General features: G+C 44.1%; 1 protein-coding gene across 1 annotated transcript; it reads right to left on the minus strand.

The window, feature by feature from the left end:
- Positions 1-2,936: 2,936 nt before the first annotated feature.
- jak2b (Janus kinase 2b) lies at positions 2,937-21,411 on the minus strand. Its single transcript, XM_076997733.1, has 24 exons — positions 20,719-21,411; positions 15,685-15,962; positions 14,346-14,469; positions 13,854-13,971; positions 11,558-11,703; positions 11,010-11,304; positions 9,942-10,061; positions 9,219-9,376; positions 8,885-8,996; positions 8,613-8,799; positions 8,390-8,514; positions 7,859-7,993; positions 7,620-7,707; positions 7,372-7,499; positions 7,146-7,284; positions 6,804-6,955; positions 6,360-6,510; positions 5,744-5,883; positions 5,077-5,266; positions 4,747-4,871; positions 4,447-4,619; positions 4,178-4,295; positions 3,725-3,838; positions 2,937-3,571 (listed from the first exon to the last, which is right to left on the minus strand). Exons 2-24 carry the CDS (start codon positions 15,887-15,889, stop codon positions 3,437-3,439), a joined length of 3,378 nt encoding a protein of 1,125 aa, XP_076853848.1. The 5' UTR covers positions 15,890-15,962; positions 20,719-21,411; the 3' UTR covers positions 2,937-3,436.

A 21,411-nucleotide genomic window follows, 5' to 3' on the forward strand; every position in this document is an offset into this window, starting at 1 on the left:
TCTGCAGTGTACTGTAGTAGTACATGACAAGATATAACAAATCTTTAATTCTGATGGGTTTGTTGAACACTTTTGTATCATCAAGATTATGACATCTTGTGATATCCATGGCAAGGCATTTTAATGGAAATTGCATTAATGACATATTTGTTTGCATTGCCAGTTGTTGCTATGGCAGCAATGAAATTAGGAACCTCAAAGAAAAATAACTGATGTACAGTCTTGAAACTTTAGATCCCCCTGAAATGAGTGTGATAATTTTTCATATATAATCTGGTTCCTCTTTCTACTTATTCAGAATACTTGCACATCTGAAGGAGGGCCTGTGGTCGAAACATCCTGTTTCTCTGGAAACACGTTCAAAGCACGATGTATGTGACATGTACTAACACATTGAACCTAAACCCTTTCAACATGAAACTCTTATTCATTACAAAATCAGGTATCAGGAGTTCCTGTGGTAAAAAATGAGTAATTATAAGAATTTCAGACATGTATGTTAACATGATGTGATGTGCGAAAATTTTTGTTGCTTTTATCTACTTGCTCTTATATGTTTGTTCTGATTTTAACTACTATGTAGCACTTTGAGGTTTCATTGAAATGTAAAGTGCACTATAAATAAAATGGATTATTATTATTATTATTATTATAACATAATTAATCTAGTTATGATGCTGAGACACACAGTGGGGTAGTTCTTCTACAAAGAACCCACATCCCAGGTAGGGCTCAGTGGTATTTGTGACAACTCATTTTGAAGGGGGTCCAAATTTCTTGCAGTGCTGACAATGTATTGCCCATTTTTAATCCCATACTTATCTTGAAAATTAGGCCCATTTTCACTGTACAAGACATTGAAACCTGCACATTTACAGTTAAGATCGACAATTGTTGGACAATACAGTCTTCGTGAATTTGAATGGTTTACTACATTCATAATGCAAGCACTAGTGTTAGTAATAAAAAGAAAAAGGTTGACATTTATCTGTGACTGGACTGTCACTGCTACAGTGGACATACTGTTCATTACATATTCAACTTTTCCTCTTATAAACCACTTAAAAATCATATACATCTTTGATAGTGACAATTCTGATAGAAAATTTGTGAATAGCAACACTGATGTTTGACTGGGAAAATCTCACACAGAATCTTCTAAATCACTTTGTGTCATCTTGTGTCCTGACTTTCAAGAGTTTTCAGCGAAGCAAAGCAGCAGCTTTGCTTTCCGCGAAGCAGCTGGTTCGTTGACAGTAATTAAGTGTAAATACACTTTTAATTGTCGATCTAAATTAATTGTTGCGGGATTTTTTTTAGATACGATGCAGCGCATAGGCCGGGCTAATATTGCATTGGAATTAACAAATCCAAAACGATCTCCAGGAGTAAAGAGGTCAGGACACCTCACACTGCATGATGGTCATGTTGCCAGGTCTGAGTCGGTCACGTCATGCTCACAATACTTGAAAACAATGCAATACAGTACACAACAATGCTAATGTGGCTAACGACGACAACGTACCCCATTAGCAAAATGAACCACTTCTTCATTATCTGCAATTTTTGTAGCTTTGGTGAAATTAAAGGCCCTGCTCAGAGCCCAGCCCTCAGTTCCAGTAGTGGAGAAAACACTTTGCCTTTTTAGTTTAAGTAGCACAAAGTTTGCAATTACTGTCATATCACAGCACTAAATTCCATCAACTAGTGTACTGACCTCCATTGACACATATTAAGACAGTGGATTTCACAAATCAGGCCAAAGGTGCGATTACTGTTATAAGTCACTGTTACGAGCAGAAAGTAGAAAAAAATATGTATGAGATTATTTAAGAGATTATTACGTTTTTTTCTATAAAGCGCAAATCATGAGATGAATCAAAGTTTCTTTGTAGTCCTCAAATGAACCAGCTTATGTGCCATAGAGCAAGTCCCCCGCATGAAGGTGCTCATGTTTAAAGTGGATTTAGTACAGGATTTCTAATTCACTCAGACCACTAGGTGTCTGTAAAAAAAAAAACGTTTATAATATGAAGCATCAAGCATAATTACCAAATTGGTCCGTCTGGGACACATTTGAAAAGAACCTCACAATAGTGCTGACAACTGGACAACTACATTTCGTAGGATGGCAAAAAAATATAAATTATTAGTTTGGATTGGTAAATATTAAGCATGGCAAATCCCCACTTAAAGCCGATTGGCTAATGGAGGCCATCGTTAGGAATCCTTCAGTAAGCTTAACCACAGGAGCAAATTGCAAAATGAGCTTATTTATAGCAGCGTTTACAGAAAGAGAACACTCACCCTATTACCAAAGATATGCCAGATTTGATAAGCTACAGCAAAAACCTATTGTGGTAAACACACCAAAAACTGAACTAGCGGTTCTGAAATTACAGCTGGGAATAATAAATAAGGAATATAAAGTTGTGCCCCTGGACTTTTCATGGACAGAGTCATATTACTGGAAAAGTTCAAAATGTTTTTTGATAATTATTGAGATTCAGACGTTTGTGTATATTTTGACACCAATTTCAAGCAAATCGGAAAAGGCTAGGACAAGTTTGCAAAAGTAGGTTTTGCATATTATGCAAATAAGCAAAAATCCCCTATCATTGCATAAATGAACAGGCAGGGCCTAGAGGATTCACAAGAAGACGAGGATTAATATAAAAAAAAAACAAGATTTTTGAGAATATGACTTATGAGTCAGAAGTTACAGGCCAAAGAGTTAACACTAGACGTGCAGACTTCAGGGGTGAAAAAAAAATTAAAAAAACATGCACACATCAGATGAAACCAGGGCTAATGCCATTTAAAAGTGCACCATCTTCATCACTACACAGTAATTAGCACGAATCCAGAGGTGCGTGTGCTACTTGTCAAAAAAACCCGCCAAACGCCACATTTACAAAATGACTGAGACATTCAGCACCAGTATAATATGATTTTAATTAAGACACCACCTGCATGACAATGGAAATGAAAACCTATAAACAATTCTCTCTCTCTCTCTTGAAATTCTTCATTTGCTTCTCACCGCTTGGGAACAGTTCAAATATAACCAGCAGTGCATTCATATTCTCATTTTTATAAAATTATAAAATCTTTATATATATTTACATGAAAACACTTAGAAAAAGAATGCAGTGCTTGCGCATTCTTACATTCACAGTTTTCTCCCCCCCCATTCTTGACAGGGGTTGGAGGCCTGGGTTACGCCAGCACTAGTAGCAAAAGAACGCAGGGGGAGGAGCAAATGAAAACGTGTGACCTTACAAGTGACCTTAAGAAGCTGGCCGAGTTCAGGGCTGCGTGTCCTCTCATATACGTGATATATGCCAAGATGGCTGACGAACACCAGGGAGGCAGGCGGCGCATGGCGTCGATCAGAGAGCGACACCCTTTGAGAAGGCAGCAGAGTGCTTCTCTCTCAAAACGGAGGCACTTGGGCGTATCTGTCTGAGTCGCTGCTGTCTCGGAACAAGTCCACGCGCAGAGCGAGCTCCTTGAAGGCTGGCCGAAAACTGGGGTCGTTGTCCCAGCATTCCTGCATTACCTCATACATCTGAAACCAAAAACACACACACACACACAGGCACTCAATAGAGCCAAAGTGACTTTGTTTCAGGTTTAGGAAAGTTCTAGAAAGTTTAGAAGCAGGTGACCATGCATGGCTGGCCAGGGGAGTGACCACACAGGCACACAGAGGGTGTTTTACCTCAGAAGGGCAGCCCACCGGCTGCGGTAGGCGGTTCCCTCTCTTCAGGAGCTCGATGAGATGATAGACAATCGTCTGGCCCTGTTTGTCTCCTCCCATCATGCTCATGAAGATCTGAACAGAGCCAGAATTGAGATTTTGATTCATAAGGTTTAGCTGCAGACACGGCATGTCATCCATAAGTTATTCTCACAAACTACTACTACTACTAATATAGTAGTACTATATTAACTACTAAGTTACTAATACATTTCACATATGAATGACATGGAACTGTGAGAGACATTCCAAGATGGCCTTTTGTTGTTGTTTGAGTACAACTATAACCTGATCAGTCATACAATATATATTGATCTGATGAATATGCAATGAGATGGGGGGGAAAATCACACAGCAGCAACCAAACCAGAGACACAAGAAACAGGATGATTGATATGCAAATAAGGTACACACCGTAGGGGGGCTGCAGAGCTTCTCGCTGTGGGTGAAAAGTTCGTACAGAACAACCCCGAAACTCCAGACGTCTGAGGCCACAGAGAACTTGCTCTCGGTCAGGGATTCGGGGGCATACCTGCAATTCCACACAGCACGTTTCATCAGACGCCGAAACCTTGTGGACGTCTGTGTGCGACCGTGACGTAAAAGTGAATCACGGTGGCAGGCTGTAACTGTTACAAAGGGAAACTTCTGCCCTAAATGATCAAATCGCTGAAGAGTCTCACCAGAAAATCGGGCTTTCTCCGGGCTCCTTGACCTTGTAGTACTCTTTGTCCTGAGGCAAGACCTTTGTCAGGCCAAAGTCTCCAATTTTCACCCGAAACTCACTCTCCACCAAGATGTTTCGAGTGGCCAGATCCCGATGAATATACCGTCTGTTTGCAAGATACTCCATGCCCTGTATTAGCACAAGATTGGAACCCCCCACAAAAAAATCTGCATACATCATAGAGCTGACTTTTTAAGAACAGAGGAAATGGGCATTTTTAAGAGTATGTGAATAAGCGATCAAGCAGACATCTTACCTTGCATATCTGAGAGGCGTAATGCACGAGCTTCTTGTTGTCGATCCTGTCTCGGTTCTTGCTGAGGTAATCTCGCAGACTCCCGTACGGCAGGTACTCCATCACCAGCCGAAGGTTTCGCCGCCCTGCGAGAAAACAAGCACCTTCTCGTGACGTTTGCAGAGCAACAACAAACCCTTTCCTCAAGAGAAGAACACGAATATGGGCGAAACGAAAAGAAATTACAGCAGACATCCTGCTGGTAATTCTTTGGGGGGACGAAGGCAAAACTCTTTTTTTAGTTCATCGCTTAGCCACTATCCTGACCCCCGACCCCCGACCCTCTCTCACCTGCGCCATAGCACACGCCTTTGTACTTGACGATGTTCTCGTGCTGGAGTGACTTGAGGATCTCGATCTCGCGCTCGAAGTCTCGCAGGTGCTCCGTGGTGCTGTGCTGAAGCTTCTTGACCGCCACCACCTCGCCCGTGCTGTCCTGCAGAGGGTCATAGCGGCACATCTCCACGCTGCCGAAGTTCCCCTGCAGCACACGGCAACGCCGGTTAGGGCAACGACCAGGCCAGACCTCCCGGGCCCGGCCTGAGTCACAGCACTGGGGGGCGTTTTATCGTGAAGAACATCTATGATTCACAGGCGTGAGCCGAAGGAGATAAACAACCCGACGTGTTCTAAGCTTGTTTTCATAGCAACAGATCGACAAAGAAAAGAAGCCCCAAACATAAAGCTTGTTGTTACCTAGCAACAACTGAGCCAGGTGATGCAGTTTTGGTGGGCAAACCCTGTGGTGTCATCATGAACATCAGCATGATTAGAAAGCTTTTCAACCAATAAGACTGCGAGGCAGTTGTATAAACCCCATGTAAAATAAAATACTGTCAGAAGGGAACCTTCTATGGTACTTGTCATGACATCGTACAACACACGGTACCATGGACAATATAGCATCACAGCAGGTTCCTCTGAGGTTTCTCCTCCGGAAGAGGTCACAGGGCACTACCTTTCCTAGCTGCTGTAAGAAGATCAGGTGCCTCTCCTCAAACTGTACTGGCTCCTGGTCCTCAAAGGCTCCTGAAGCAAACGCCAGACCTCCACTTCTCCCGGGCACCAAGTCACTCTCCATCGTCATCATCTCATAGTCTGGGGAAACGTGGAAAGATTTCAGGAACCTGAACCGGAGTTGAACTGCATCAAGTTCACAACCCCCCAAACTGAAAACACATATATATATAATAAATAGGTTGTTTTCAGAGGGAGCGATGCCAAAACCACAATGTAACAGTAGCTATGCAAAGTTCCAGATAATGACAGGTTTAACGGCTCTAACAGGGAGAGAGAGAGCTGTTAAGCACAGGATACAACAGCTCCCCACAGCCAATCTGAAGTGTGCTTTGCCTTGGATCATCAAGACTAATGGGGATCAAACACAGCAAATCATCCCAATTCCTGACATTCACAGCATGACGGCATTATTAACCGAAACACTGGTGGTGTTGCATGTTCCTTCAGGCCAGGGAACCAGTTCTTACTGAGCACCGCCCCTCTCCACTAAGGTGTGTGTGTGTGTGTGTGTGTGTGTGTGTGTGTGTGTGTGTGTGTGTGTGTGTCTCACCCACCTGGACAGGAGAGACTGTTGAGGTCACGGATCACCGCTCTGAAGGACGACCTGAAGGCAGGCTCATAGTCCATGCAGCTGTTGATAAGGTTGGCCAGCTCGGTCCATTTGGGCATGGGTAGATGATGGCGGTCCTCATAGAACAGGTGTTTCTGAATGAATCAAAAGAGTTCAGAGCAATAAAGAAGCAGATCACGGGCGATATACAAGAGGCGCGAGCAGAGCGTGTTTGACTCCTCAGCATTGCCCTACTTATTATTCCCGCCTCTGTTGTCCAACCAGCTGCCTCGACCGAGAGAAAACCCTCCTCATGGTTATTAATGCATTTGCTTGGCAATCGTTAAACAGGAAAGCATAAACATGTAGGAGTGCTAGGCCAGGAAAGAGGGAGGGAGAGGAAGGAGAGCGACACTCTCTCACACACGCACACACCCACACACTCCACCTTTGAGCTGTCCATGTTGGCAAGAGGCTTCTCCCCTCCGCTGCAGATCTCCCAGAGCGTTGTCCCGAAGCTCCACTTGTCCGTAGCGGGGCTGAGATTCTTGGGGTCCACGATGCACTCAGGGGGCACCCATGGGATTCGCTCCACCAGAACTAAAAAGGGAAAGGGTGGGGCTGAGATCGCACCTCCGGGTATTGCGGACAGTCGTGGACACTCCAACCATAGATTCATTCATCTACTGGTATTCATCAACCAGGAGAGGTCAGGAGGTATGGAGAGGTCAGGAGGTATGGAGAGGTCAGGAGGTATGGAGAGGTCATGGTAAGGGTCGCTCTCACTCACTCTCTCTGGGCAGCACTGTGATGCTGATGCCTGGGTCACTGAGCTTGATGAAGGGCAGGTTGCCCGTTTTTCGATCCTCCTCACGGATCAGCAGGATGTTTTTTGCGCACACGTTCCCGTGGGCCAGGTTTTTCTCCTCCTGCGGACGGAAAGGGGGGAGGGGTGTCAATATCAGACTTCTGCTTTCAACGACTGGTTAACACGCCGCGGTGTAGTTGACGCTTACGAGGAAGTGCATGGCCCACGCCAGTTGTTTGGCCACCTCCAGCTTCCACAAGATGTTGACCGAGTTCTTGTTCTTCTTCAAGTAGGTGTCCAAGGAGCCGAACTTCACGTGCTCCTGCACCATGATGTCTGCAATGACACGTTAAGCGGGGTAAAGTGGTTGGACCGGCATGCCCCAAGGCGGCGGTCGAGCCGGTCAGAGGTCATGCAGAGGGCGTGGGATTTATCGAGGCGTGATGCCACACTTACTCTCCTCACTGCACACACAGATGCCGTAGGTGAGCACCAGGTGCTTGTGGGAGAGCTGGCTCATCATACTGGCTGCCTCGAAGAAGGACTGCCAAACGAAGAAAAGAGAGAAGGAACGATAAACACAGCTCCTTAGAAAACCCATGGTGCACCTGCCATTGGTCAATCTGATCACATTCGGTGTCTTAATAGAAACATTAAAAACATCACCTCACCAGGACACACTGCCTCGTACTCACCTCTGAATAGTTCCTGTGTGCTTTGTCCAGGACTTTAATGATAACATCTGTCTTGTGCATTTCTCCGTAGTCTCCCAGCTCTTTACGAATCCCCCGAAAAATCTTGGTAAACGTACCCTGGCCTTGGTTCTCCCCCTGAGACAGTAAGGTTAGGAACCCAGATATGATCATACAAGATGTGGAGAGTAAAATCACTTTATCAGTTTTTATATCTAAAGAGAAACTCACCACATGACACACATTGCAGTAAGACACTGTCAAACCTTTCTGCTAGAATCAGGTTTGTTCTAGAACTGAATGCTAGAATCAGGTTTGTTCTAGAACTGATTGGTAGAATCAGGTTTGTTCTAGAACTGATTGGTAGAATCAGGTTTGTTCTAGAACTGATTGGTAGAATCAGGTTTGTTCTAGAACTGATTGGTAGAATCAGGTTTGTTCTAGAACTGATTGGTAGAATTAGGTTTGCACTTGCACTTTTACAGATGATTACACAGAAGGGGAGATAAGGACAGTGTGAGACAGAATGCTTACAAACTCTAGGTCTTCCTTCCTGATTTTGTGGAAAACCATCTGACTAATGTTCTGCCTGTGCAGGGTGGGCGAAAGGAGAACCTCGCAGTCCTTATTACTCCGACAAACCAGCAGACTCGACTTTTCTGCAACAAACAAAGGCAACATCAAAAAATGACCTAGAATCTTCTGTGCTGATTGAAAACACAGACTACTCAACTGGTACTTTTGTTGCAGTACTAACCCTTGGCCTTGGGAGGGCAGCATTTGCTGAACTGAAAAGTGATGCCATCTGATCGAACCGTCTCTTTCTGGTAGCAAGCAAGCAGCTCCCGCATGCTTCTGAAGGTCCTCTTAGTCCCACTCAGGACATAGTCGCCAGTGTCTGATCTATTTATCAGACAGTGCTTGTATTCCACCTGATCGTACATCTGAAAGAAAGGGTTGGCGTCGAAGAGGTGTGAATCAGGCAAGCGTGACACCTACAAGTTCCATGAGATGGGCCGGGGAACGTACCCCGACGGCAAAAGTCAGGAAGTATTTGTTGTAGTCTTTGGGGCTGCAACGCAAGACGTAAAGACCCCGCTGGTTTCCAGCCCTGCGCAACTTACTGATGGCAAACTCCATTCTACACAAACACAGAAATAGTCACTACATTGCATTTGTTATTTAAAACCCATCAACCAAAGAAACATATATCTGATTTTCATCTATTTAATGATCTATGCCGCTTAATCTCTGGTTAGCTAGCATTTGCAATACCCACAACTGAGGCTTTTCATACGAATTGGATGGTCAAAGGACAGTTGGTCTTTGCACTCAGGTTCGTTGGCTGGGGTTTAAGGCTTACGATATCGGCCCGTGGCAGAAGTTCTCGATGGCCTCCAGGAGCCGAGGGGGCACCACGTCTTTGCAGAGGTAATGGTGGGCGTCGGCAGTCAGCCTGTAGTAGCCGTCAATCAGGGAGACGAAGGACAGGGCCTCGGCCTGGGAGGAGAACTCCACCTCCTGTCACAGAACCACACGGCACACGCACGTCCTTCAGCGAAAGCATTTACGCAAACCAGAAGCTAGAAGCATTATGATGGCAAGAAAGAGTTCGAATTATACCCCAATGACCAGTTGAATCAACAGCAGCAAAATAGGGCATACTATCAATATAGGGTGTACTATGAATATATGGGGTGTACTATTAATATAGGGTGTACCATCAGTATAGGGCGTACTATCAAAATAGGGCGTACTATCAATATAGGGTGTACTATCAGTATAGGGCGTACTATCAAAATAGGGCGTACTATCAAAATAGGGCGTACTATCAATATAGGGTGTACTATCAGTATAGGGCGTACTATCATTACGCTCCATTACGCCCCCACTTCTTGTTCCACTGCTCAAATTCCAGCCCATGCTGGTTCGACATTTCGCTCCCAACGAACACGCCAAGCTAAATCATAACCATGAATGAAGGCCATTGGACATTAGCCAGATCCCAAGTGATTACTGGCAGCAGGATCCCGTGCTTTCATACAAGCATTGGCCTTTTTGGGGTGATCTGGGGTGACGGGCCTACCAGAGTTTTGCCGTCCTGGGTGTTGATGGAGACGACCCGGCTCTTGTTGGCTGCCTCTTTGCTTGCTTGTCTGATGCTGATGTCGATGATGTTTGGGAAATCACAATACGTCTGCAGGTCCTGTGAGGAACGCAAACACCATGAACAGGGAACAGCAAAGACACTGCTGTGGCCTGCATTGTGACCGCAACTGATCCGGGCCACGGGGGCCCGAGTCTGGTCCGGCAGGGCCAGAGTCCAGGCCGATTTGGTGATTTCCCCGCTTACGTTGACTGAACTTGGTATTTTTAACCGATAAGTCAAATCAGTTGTGTTTGAGCAGACAAATCACCAAACAGTTGGTGGACTCTGGCCCCTCCAGGACCAAAGTTGCCCCACCAACACATCCTGGACCGCTCGTCTCAAAACATCAGAGACACGCAATTAATTAATTTCACTGGACCATTTGCTCAGTTGATCCTTATATGAACTTAGCAAAGAGCAGAGCTTGGCTATAATAGTTAAGTAACTCAATGTTAAACCCAAAGGTCACGCAGTGAATAAAGAAAGGAAGCAGATACTATTACTGCAGGTCAGAAAGTGTTTCCATTTATGCTCAGCAACTCTGAGACAAGGAAACTGTGAGGTACTGTCATCCGAGTCTGTGTGGCTTTGTAGCCCAGTAGACCATCATTACCCCTGACATCTGGAGGCAGCATTGCTCTTGCTGTGGTAATTGTGAGGTCAGCGACAAATTTAGTCTCTCTTTCCAGCCGACTTATCACCTGGACACCCAGCAATGCTGTGAACACGATATGAGGAAGGGGAAGTGTGTCCTGATCACCGGCCAGTCACTTTCTTATAGGTGAGGGGTTCCCAGTGCAGTCCTTGCGCTATGGGGCAGAACTTATCTGACTTATCTGATTACCCATGGTGCTATTGTGAGGAACCAGAGCCCAATGAAGACCCGATCTGCCCACGGTTACGCAAGGTCTCAACTCAGAACCTCCACCATCCACTCCAAGGCACTGTGAGGAGTTGCGGCCACCTGTGCAGCTTCCGACGGGCAGGCTGCGAAATGGGCCTCACCTCTGGTTGAGCTTCCTTTTGCCTCTCGCGGCACCACTGGATGCCCTGGTCGGCGGACACGACGATGGTTACTTGGCCGGCCGAGGCCTCCTTGACCTGGAAGCGCTCGGTGTAGAAGCCTGGGTCCAGGGACTCGAGGTTGATCAGGTACTTGAGCTTGAGGTCGCGCGCCGTGGCCCGGCACTGGCTGAACTGCTGCACCACCTTCCGGAAGCGGTAGCGGATCCGCTTCCGGGTCACAAAGTGATAGTCCTGAATCTGCATGCGCATGTCTTTGGGCAGGAAGGACTTATAACTGCAGGGGGAGAGGAAGCGTGGTGAGATCAGCGCTGAGGGGGATGACAAAGAGCTAAGATGTTAATAACTCTAAAACCGCAAAAATACGTGCAGGGACGCAAAGGAAGGGCTCAGCCAACAGTCAAACAGGATGTAAGCACTGAAATTAGGTCAGACCCAACTGGGGTTGTACAGTAGCGCTAGAAGGAGGCTGCAAGATAACTGCGCCCACCAAATGCTGAATGATTGAACAGGCTCTCAATAATTCATACCTTATGTCGTTGTAAATATCGAGTGGTGAACACTGTTTCTCCTTGGCGATCCTCATCATATCTAGGACGGCCATGCCGAGGCACTCTTCTTGGGTTTCATGACTGGTAGACAGCTTCACCCAGCCGCTCACAAAGTCGCTCCGCCACTGCGGAGGAAGTCGACGTGAAGGAAGAACAAAGGCTCGTTAAGAAGTGGCTGTCAAACCGGTGCAAACATGGCAATTAGTGTTTGCGGGGGGGGGAGGGAGGATATGGTGTTGGTGTCGCGGGTGCCTGTGTGGTGGGCTGAATGACCCACCAAGGTTAACTATGCCTGGCAGGCTGTGCAATAATGTGGCAAGTTAGCGGCAGCCCTGCAGGAGCACGTAAAATGACCCCACAGGCACGCTAACCTCGCTCACCAGAGTTCTGGGTTTCAGTTCCAGCTTGGCAAGGCCCCAAACGCCAGTTATATATAATCCGTGGACAAAGCCGGCGTCCTGATACTGGTGTGCTATGCAGAGGTGTTTAAAGGCTGATTTGCAGAAAACAGAACAAAGGTCATGCACCTCTGGTCATATCTTTCTCGACAGATCGACCACCACTTGCTCTCTGCAAGAGGCCGAAACGAAGAAGAAAACAAGCTTTAGAAAAGTGGCAATTTTGTCGACTAAGCTAACGTGGTTCGTGTCGGCGTGCGAAGCCACTAGATTCGACTGCTGCCTTCCCGCATCACACAGGTGAGGAGAACGCGCTGACGGCATCGCAACGGCCAACACCTCAGAGTTTGGCTCCTTTGAGCGGAGTGACTGACTGGCTTCGGCCCAAGACACGAATATGCTCAATATGGGCGGTTCAAACGGAGTTCAGCTCCTGGAAGACTGCAGTTTAATTCCAGCCCTCCCTCTCCCCAGGCAAAATCTTGAGGCTACTCTCCCACTTCAGACCTCCTAAATGGCTAAGGAGGCGTTTCACAATCCGCCATTTTGTACGATTCCCTTTTCTAAAGTTACCAGCTCCTCAGAATCCTTTTGATATTCTTACCAGTCAAGGGCAATCACAGAGGGCCTGTAACAACTTAATTAACGTATGTTCATTATAAAAAAAAAATAATAGCCATTACGCTGACAGAAATGACAGTTAACGTGCAGATCACAAGGGTATCAGGAATGTTGCAGAAGCAGCTTTTTCACAAGACAATAAGCTACAAAAGAACATGAAGTGACAAAGTGCGGATAAACGTCGAAGTGATGATCCTGTCATAATTGCAGAGTAAACAGAGAGCATAGCTCATCATGCTGAACTTTAAATATGAGTATAAATAGGCTCTTTGACAGCACTCCAGAACTCTCCATACTATCCCATTACAAGACAGCGGGACCCTACAGAATCCTGTCTAGAGTCATGGATATCTTGCACACTGATCAAGATATGTGAGATTTCGCATTCATTTCCTTAGGGATCGCAGCTATTTTCGCAAATGCATACATCTAACAAACCTGGTCATGTAATGGTTAAGTATCACCCTAGCTGACTTATAGTAAACAGCACACACCAAAATATTGGCAGACGACAAAACAGGCACTGCAGGCAGATTAGAACCTCTCGGAGGAGTCAGCCAGCATGGGTTTCCTTTATTTACCTTCTGTTTTGTAAATAAAGGCCAACGTGTATGTAGATTTACTCTGCACAAATTCATTTTGATCCAGTCCTCACCACAAGGAAAGCTCTCTTTGGTTCATATGCAAAACGCCCAACGAACAACAATACTGAAACAAGTGTTAAATCCACAAAAACATACAGCCGTTATTAACTGGGTTGCCTTTCCCAACTTGTACACCGCATGCTGAAAGATGTGCTTTCATTATTAAGAACCAAGCCATCCACAACCATCCACACTAACCTGGATTAAAGAAAATGGTTTATGATTTATAAAAACCCACTTCTGGCTAACAATTTAGATGCATTTCCATTCCAAAGTAACGATTCTTACACCTTTTACAGTTTAGTGGCACAGGATCTAGGAGAGGGCCCTGCTGTCCTGTTGAACAGTAAGAGGACTTTTACCCTTACTGTCTGCTGTGCCCGATCTGAACACAATCCTGGCACATGGCGCCTGAGGTTGAAACCTCAATCCTGGCTTTTCAGTGAGTCACTGCCATGACTCAAAATGCAAACTCATGCTGATGGGGTCTAATAAGTCCCAACCTCAGTCCCAGGCATGAGAACGGGTCTGCCACATGGACCAATGTCCCTGTCCGGAAAGGTCCACAGCTGCGATTCAAATCTCAGAACAGGCTGCACGTGACTGTCTCACCTGGGCAAAAAGGTAAGCCATGACGTGGTCGTCCAGAACAGGGCTCTCGGATCCCTTAGTAACGCCACATCTGTATGCTCGAGAGGCTGAACAGCTGTACCACCCAGGAAAATAGTACCTGTGCGAAGGATACGGGAGCAAACACGACACATAACCATCACCATCGGCAGTAGGATGAAGGGAGTTGGGAAATGGTGAAAGCAAACCAGATTTCAGTTTATGTGGGCACTATTGGCACCAAATAATTGTGGTTGATTTTCCACAAATATTGGCCACTAAAGAAATGTAAAAAAGGTAATTAACCAAATTAGAATGGCAAAAAATGATAAATATGCACAGGAGACAGATTCCCGCACCCCAAAAAAAGTGCTCGATTTATTTCCATAACATGATGCCATATATCATGTTGGGCGTTATGTTTTATAAACAAATTAAGCATGTTTTTGGGTAAGTACAGTGAGTAGACTTTCACTTCAAAAGTGCTCGGAGTACCTAATTCTGAAGATCAGGCTCTCTTTGGTGGACTCGTCCAGACTGAGGGTGTGACTGGGAGGCAACCACACTCGGTCACTTTCTCGATAAAGGCAGAAGAGGCTGAGGTAGGCCGGTGTCACCCCTGCAGGGGCAGAAAGTAGAACAGAAGAAGTGAAGGGCAGAAGCGCCTCACTTTCATTAGCAGACAGACATTCAAGCTCAAGGAGCTCAACATTGTTATTCGTCACATGCTCCCACAGCTCTTTACAACAGCTTTGTTGTCTGCAGTCTCATTAATTTTAATTTTTTATGAGCAGGAAATATACATATTTACACACTCCCCACAGTGTGTGTGTGTGTGTGTATATTTTTGCATTCCGAGCATATGTTCATATGGTACCACAGCCTGTATGACACTGTTAAGGAACTGAATAAATAAATAAATAGAAATGACTGTAAATAGCAAACCTATCCTTAAACGAACCCAAACACCAATCATTGGTGCCTTACCCTCTTAATGAATTCCCAGTTGGTGAGTTATATGTTTATGTTGGAGATCAGTAAATAGAGGTAGACTGATGCGTCTCTCCCATGATTCTCATTCAAACGCTGTCTCAGTGCCACTGCCTTTTAAGCCAGTCTACAGCCAGATGTTAGACTGGTTGCTTCCCGCCTATCTTACTGCTTGGAACTGCTGATGTTTTTAATTGGTTAGGAATCCCATCAATCTGTTGCAAGGACAAAAAGAGCTGTAGGGCAATGGAGTCTCTTTGGGTGACTGGTTCACTTGGTGATTGGTTCAATTAATCTGTAAACATTTGATCCAATTTGCTTAAGAGACTCAATATTGGTCCCAAATTTTAAGGCCTCCTGTAATCAATCATGATGGAACAGTCTCCAGAATTCAGGCTACCCTGGAGAAAAATTCCACGATTAAAAACATAATTACATTCAGTTTATTTATCTTAGTTAAATTTCATAACTGACTTTTAACCGTTTTTTTGTGTTTATATTGGTGCGATCTGATTTTGTCTTGCTGAAGTTATGTTTGTTATATGTTTTTGATTATTAGGGTAGAGGCTTTATATAAGCCCATATCAGGTTTTGATCTCTACCTGCACTGTATGTTATGTTATTTACATTTTGTGTTTTTTAATTGTACAAAAAAATATTCAAATTCAAAATAACTGACTTTTGCCTGTGATTGTTTCCCCAACAAAGCTCTTAAACACCCATATCAACTCTTGGCCAATGACAAATGGCTAACATACTCAGCATAACTAGAAACCAATGATGCTGAACCCTTCAGTCTAGTGGTCACCGGCTTCTCTCTGTTTAGCACTTGTGAATGACTCACCACACTGACGAGCTGCTTCGATGGCCAGCTGCTCTGCGATATACTCGCCCGGCGGGTAACACAGGGAGGAGCCGTCCTCCTCGCCCGAGCTGCTGTGGTAGAGGTGCACCTTCAGGGCGGAGGTGGCCGGCTCAGAGACTCGCTCCTGCCGGTGAACGTCACCGTTCTGGTGTGGCGTGGGGCACGCAGCTAGCTCCATGTCCATCAGAGACACGCAAGTGGACGTAGGTGATGGAGCAACATTCAGCTGGGCGTAGGGGGCACTGGTGGCGACGGGTCTAGAAGAAATACGTTCACAGCGTAATGCGCAGATTAGTGATCTTGGAAACGGGAAGGAATCACAGCACCTCAACAATGCATTTTGTTTCCATCACACACGACATGTGCTCCATTATTATAGTTTCCAGTTTTGCTGGCAAGTGACAGGACATGAACAGGACATTCAAACAGCGCCATAAAAAGGTTACTGATGGAAGAAAGGGAGAAAAAAAAACATTCCTGAGCTACAATACTGAAAGATTGTGAATATAATGACACAATACCTTGGGGGAAAAAAACATGCATGAGAACTTTAGCCTCATAGCTGCTAGGACATAACAGCTGAGTCGTTGAACCACTTACAGGTGGTAATCTGGAGTATCAGAATTATATCTGGATGGAGATTATCCACAAGAGAATAAAAAAGTAAAAACATCAAAACCATTCCAACCATTTCTGAGAGAAATTTTAGCTAAGAATAAAATGAAAGATGAATGTTAAAAACCTTAGCGATGAAAGAGCACCTGCTTACTTCATGCGTCTTTAACTTGGGTGGAACCTTGAGAAGATTTTAACCACAAGCACTTACATCACAAACAAATGGTTAGCCAAGTTGTAATTCAATTGTTGCTTAGCACACAAAAACAAACCAAAAAAAAAACCCAAAAACAAACAAACGAAAAAAAAAAAACTGTCATAACACACTTCCTTCCTTTTTCTTGAGAGTTCCCTTTTCATGTGCTTTACATAGATAATGACAGCTGCTATGAAAATGTTTTTAATTCTCATGTTGGATGACATCACCAAGATCTGCATTTCCGCCTTGGGGTTAACTCCTGAAAAGTTCCATTGTGAGGCTTTGATGAGAGGCGAAGAGGGTGTAGTAATCAAATGTGGCTCAGAGAGATTAATGCGTTTACACTTGAATATAATCTGTCAAATATATCTCAGACCATCTTCTGAACTGCTTTGAGCAAATCCATTGAATCCATTTTAAATGTCTTTTGTGCATTTACGTTTTTACTTCTACTATTACTATTTTCTATTCCCTTGTAGTTCCTATAATGCTGATATTCGAGATGCATGAAATGACCAAATGTTAACGGGGTCTCCGTTCATGTGGTTGAAATCTTATCAGGACATTATTCAGAAACAAGATGCAGGTAAGGGAAGATCGGTTTTCACATTCCCATTACAACTGCTTTCACAGTAATGTTACACTGAAAAGCAAGACAGCTTTCATGCTTACCAGACATCAAAAGGAACAAATATGTTATTTCTATAAGATTTTGTGGATTTCCATTCCCTCATGGTAAATACGCACGTGCTCACTCAGACGTACCCCGCACTCGTTTGGACAGGACGTGCCTCTCTGATACATCCTGTTCATGCTCAAACTTGCAGTTGATTTCATTTGTGGAGTCCATAGGTCCCCCATGCTCGCAAAACATGGGCAAAAGTTGTCAGCCAATCAGAAGAGGCTAAGGATTTTGACTAATTAAATTGTTAATGACACTAACCACCATTCCCACTGGTTGAGGATAACTGGGTGAATACAGGTACCATCTTGCTTGCGTCAATAAGTACTGACTGAGTCAAAAGTTGATTCTGTCTATTCTGAAGCAAGCTAGAAACTCTAGGTTCACCATGTTTGCCCCTACCAATGATGTTACGAAGCGTCTACTACTGAATTGGTCTAAACCTTTAACCCCTTCTGACTGAAGAGGAACATTAATAATTCAATTTTGTGCAAGCCAAGGGCTTCACAGCTGATGGAAGACCTCTGTCCGAAACGTCCTGTTTCTCTGGAAACGTTGCGTACTTCACTATAGTTTTAATATCTATGTATACGTGTATTACCTAAATACTTAATCTACAGAGGTGAGTTCCTCTGCTTATGTATCTTAAACAGCAGTACTTTTGCAGACAAGCCTACCTTTACCAGACAGCTTACACTTAACAGTTATTACAACTCCTGAGCAACATAAATCATTTCCTTTTCACGCTGGCCAAAGCAGAACATGCTAGACTAAATCAGCCTACAGCAAATCTCCTCACCATTAATGACATCACTGACATCTCGCTTTTCAAGCCAACAACTTTGAACGCTCAACAGAACTAGCTACAATAACGCCATTAGCGAACGTTAGTGAAATTCTTTGATCAATTTATTTCACCCTTAAAATTAAAAGGGAAACAACACTCTTCACAAACTGTTTACTGTCATCTTCACTCTAAACTAGCCAGCTTGGGGGGGAATTTAGTTGTTTAAGGATCTTCAAGTCTTTTTCCCTAACTGGCACAATTAAACATTTCAATTATCCTTGAAAAATACACCATACAACCGAATATTCAGGCAGAAATAGTTAATGGAATACACCAAACGACTTGTTTGCTTCCAAACTCTGTCTGATTTTCACACTCAGGTTAATGAAACTGAGCACAACAGTGTCCTTCGTCTTGGGACTGGCACTATTAAAGTTGTGACCGCACTTCTCTTATCAGTGAGAGCACACCACCAAGTCTTGGTCACAAACTCCAGACACTGCCGGAGAACCCGAAGATCAGTGCTCTACACAAACAAGCACATTCATCTGGTAAATCCAAATTAAGATGGAACAAACCTCTATCTAGGAAACAATAAGAAAATCCAGAGTAGAATAAGTTTATTATGTAATTACCCATTAAAACAAAACATGTCATTTAGAAAAGTAAGTGAAAAAGACGACAGATGGCTCTGAGAACGTGCCACTAAAGTCCACAAAATATGATGTGAATAAGAAACATCAAAGCATCAAAGGGGGTGGTGAATGAATAAATTGTTCCGTTGCAGATAATCTCTGTTAACTGTTCAATCCAGTTATATTACAGGGTAACTGGGTCAAAGAAGACCAAAACCACTTTCAACGTCAAGTGTATTTACGCAAATGGAAAACTTCCACCAGCTAGAACGTATAGGTATTACATAGGGTGCTGAATGGAAGCTGTTCCTCCGGACAGATCAACTCAGATCAGTCAGCATTAATGAACAACTCGCTTTGTCAGTGAGCTCTTTCTTGCAAAAGCAAACTCAGTTCAGTGACAAAAACCAAACAAACCCATATCTCTAACACAAGGCTTGTGCTGTTCATAGTGATACTGATCTGAGAATACTAGAAAACATTTGTCTTTTGGCTATTCTGCCCTTTCTGTGTTGTTGTGTCAGTACAAGGATTTGAAAACACCACAAAATACAAGCCAAAATCGTGTTTGTCTAATTAAAAAGAAGTATTTTTCTAAAACATTTATCTACTGTAGTGCAAATATACTTCCCTCACAAAATATGTAATATGATAATTGTTTAAAACAACAATATTTCAATATTTGTTTTTATATTGAAAGGCAAATCATCAAGCAGTGACTTTGAAAGCATACTATTTTCATTCTGAATTTTGCCATGCACATTTAAATCTGGCCCTTAATTATTTAATTATCCCCTTTTAATTCTTACACTTACAATGCAATTTAATGAAATCTGTGACATGTATGTATTTAAACATGTTCCTGCGTCCGTCCTGGAACTGCAAGTGTTGTTTCCTCGTTCCGGGATATGCCAGACATGAGACAAACTCAGTGACTTTTAGAGCCATAATTATCATGAATAATATGCACGTGCAACTTGGCAGGCAACAAACGTGCAACAAACTACTCCCTCGGATTGTCATCATTTACTTCATTTCTGAACCATGTGAACATTTATCGAATTGTATCTGTTATGATTCATTTGTTTAGGAATTCTACTACCTGATCAGAAGCAAAGCACTTTGTAAGTCGCTCTGGATAGGAGCGTCTGCTAAATGCTGTAAATGTAAAATGTAAATGTAAAATGTACTACCTAGAACTGCCCAAAATCTTTAGGTGACTTGAGCACGTCAGTTGTTAAAAGCGCTCAAACAAATAAATAAACACCATTCTGTTCACAAACACACACATGCATATACACGCACACACACACACACACACACACACACAGTGTGTGTGTGGGCTGCAATATCTGCTAAAGCAACAGGCCTAGATTTGGTTTGAATATTTGGACAAACTGACAAGACTATCAGAAATTTGTGATACAAATCAATCCAACGTACATCTCAGGCTGTCAGTCCCAAGTGACTAATCTCAGTGACAGATGACACATGTCAAAGATGACCGCTCTACCAGGGGCCCGCCTCACTTCCGCTTGGGAGATAAGATCAAAAACAACGGACCTACACTCTTCAACACTCACTTTCTGTTATATAAACCTGTCACCACTCACGTTACACTTGTGCTGTTGGCAAAAAAACAGAGACAAAACAGTACAAAACGAAGCACACACTAAACTGAAGGGTCGCGTGCGCTGTCCGAAAACAGGAGCCCAAAGCCCCGAAGGCCACAGTGTCATGTAAGGCTGGCACTACTATAACGTTCCCCTCCCAGACATTCACAGCCAGCGGCTTTAAACTCGCTTTTATTCGCACATTTATTCGCAGGTGTGTTTAGACATGAAGCTAAAGGTCGTAACAACACTCGTTTTCCACGCATCTCCTCGCAATTTATATTCTTCCCCCCATGAATGTTTACAGCTGTAATCTTTCTTAATAAGTAGCCATGTTAGCCAACTGGCTGCATGGTTAATGTCTCCAAACTAATATGCGGTTTTATATTTGACATTATAATATATATATTTTTTACATTTAAACAATAGTAAAGTGTTGAAACGCAATGCACAACTTTAAAAAAGCAAACCCGCAAACTTACTTGGCTGCTCGATGTCGCTAAGCTAAACTAAGCTAGCGAGGCTAGCCGACCTGCTCGCTGGCCACGGCTCGCGTAATCTCGAATAATCCCGACTCGAGTGTCGGGGGTTTAATCCATGGCGCCGGTCCGTCGTGGTCCAAACGTGTTCGTCGGTGCCGCTTGTTCGTATCATCCGAGTCTCTGCCGCCGAGACGGGTTTGGTGGGGCGACCCAGTCTATCTAGCTAGCCGTCCAGCTAACTAGTGGATCTTGGCACTCACATCTGGCAGCAAAAAGGTGTAATCCGCCAGACTCCGGGTTAGTCAAACATCACGGCCAGGACGGCGGATCCAAAACACGAAGAAATAACGCATGACCGCGTTTTTAGAGCCGAATAACGTTTAATACCGCGCCGGCTAGCTTAGCCAGCGAGACGAGACATCCGTCCAGCGTTACTTAGTTCATTGACTTTGTCCAAAAACACAACAAGCCCAAGATCAGTCACCGCGTTTGGATCTTCAACACTAAATTACTGATTGCATTTAACCTAAAAATGCTCCGGCCTACAGTCGAGGGGAGCCAGACGAGAGCAGTAATGTGTATTTTTTCCCCTTCTTAATTATTAAATTGCCCGTAGCTTTGCTACTCAGGTAAGTACAGAAAGAGAAGCTGTTAAAACTGACACATGATGGGGTTTGGTGTGGGTGATCGGGT

Source organism: Brachyhypopomus gauderio, chromosome 3 (assembly GCF_052324685.1).
Source record: "Brachyhypopomus gauderio isolate BG-103 chromosome 3, BGAUD_0.2, whole genome shotgun sequence".
Taxonomy (NCBI): domain Eukaryota; kingdom Metazoa; phylum Chordata; class Actinopteri; order Gymnotiformes; family Hypopomidae; genus Brachyhypopomus; species Brachyhypopomus gauderio.

Bases quoted from the DNA above. Each gene is read 5' to 3' on its own strand.
- jak2b (XM_076997733.1), bottom strand. From the start codon at position 15,889: ATGGACATGGAGCTAGCTGCGTGCCCCACGCCACACCAGAACGGTGAC. The intron at 11,305-11,557 runs GTATGAATTATT...CTCCCCCTGCAG, and splicing joins GATATTTACAACGACATAAG to TTATAAGTCCTTCCTGCCCA. The intron at 5,884-6,359 runs GTGGGTGAGACA...ACGTTTCCCCAG, and splicing joins CAACAGTCTCTCCTGTCCAG to ACTATGAGATGATGACGATG.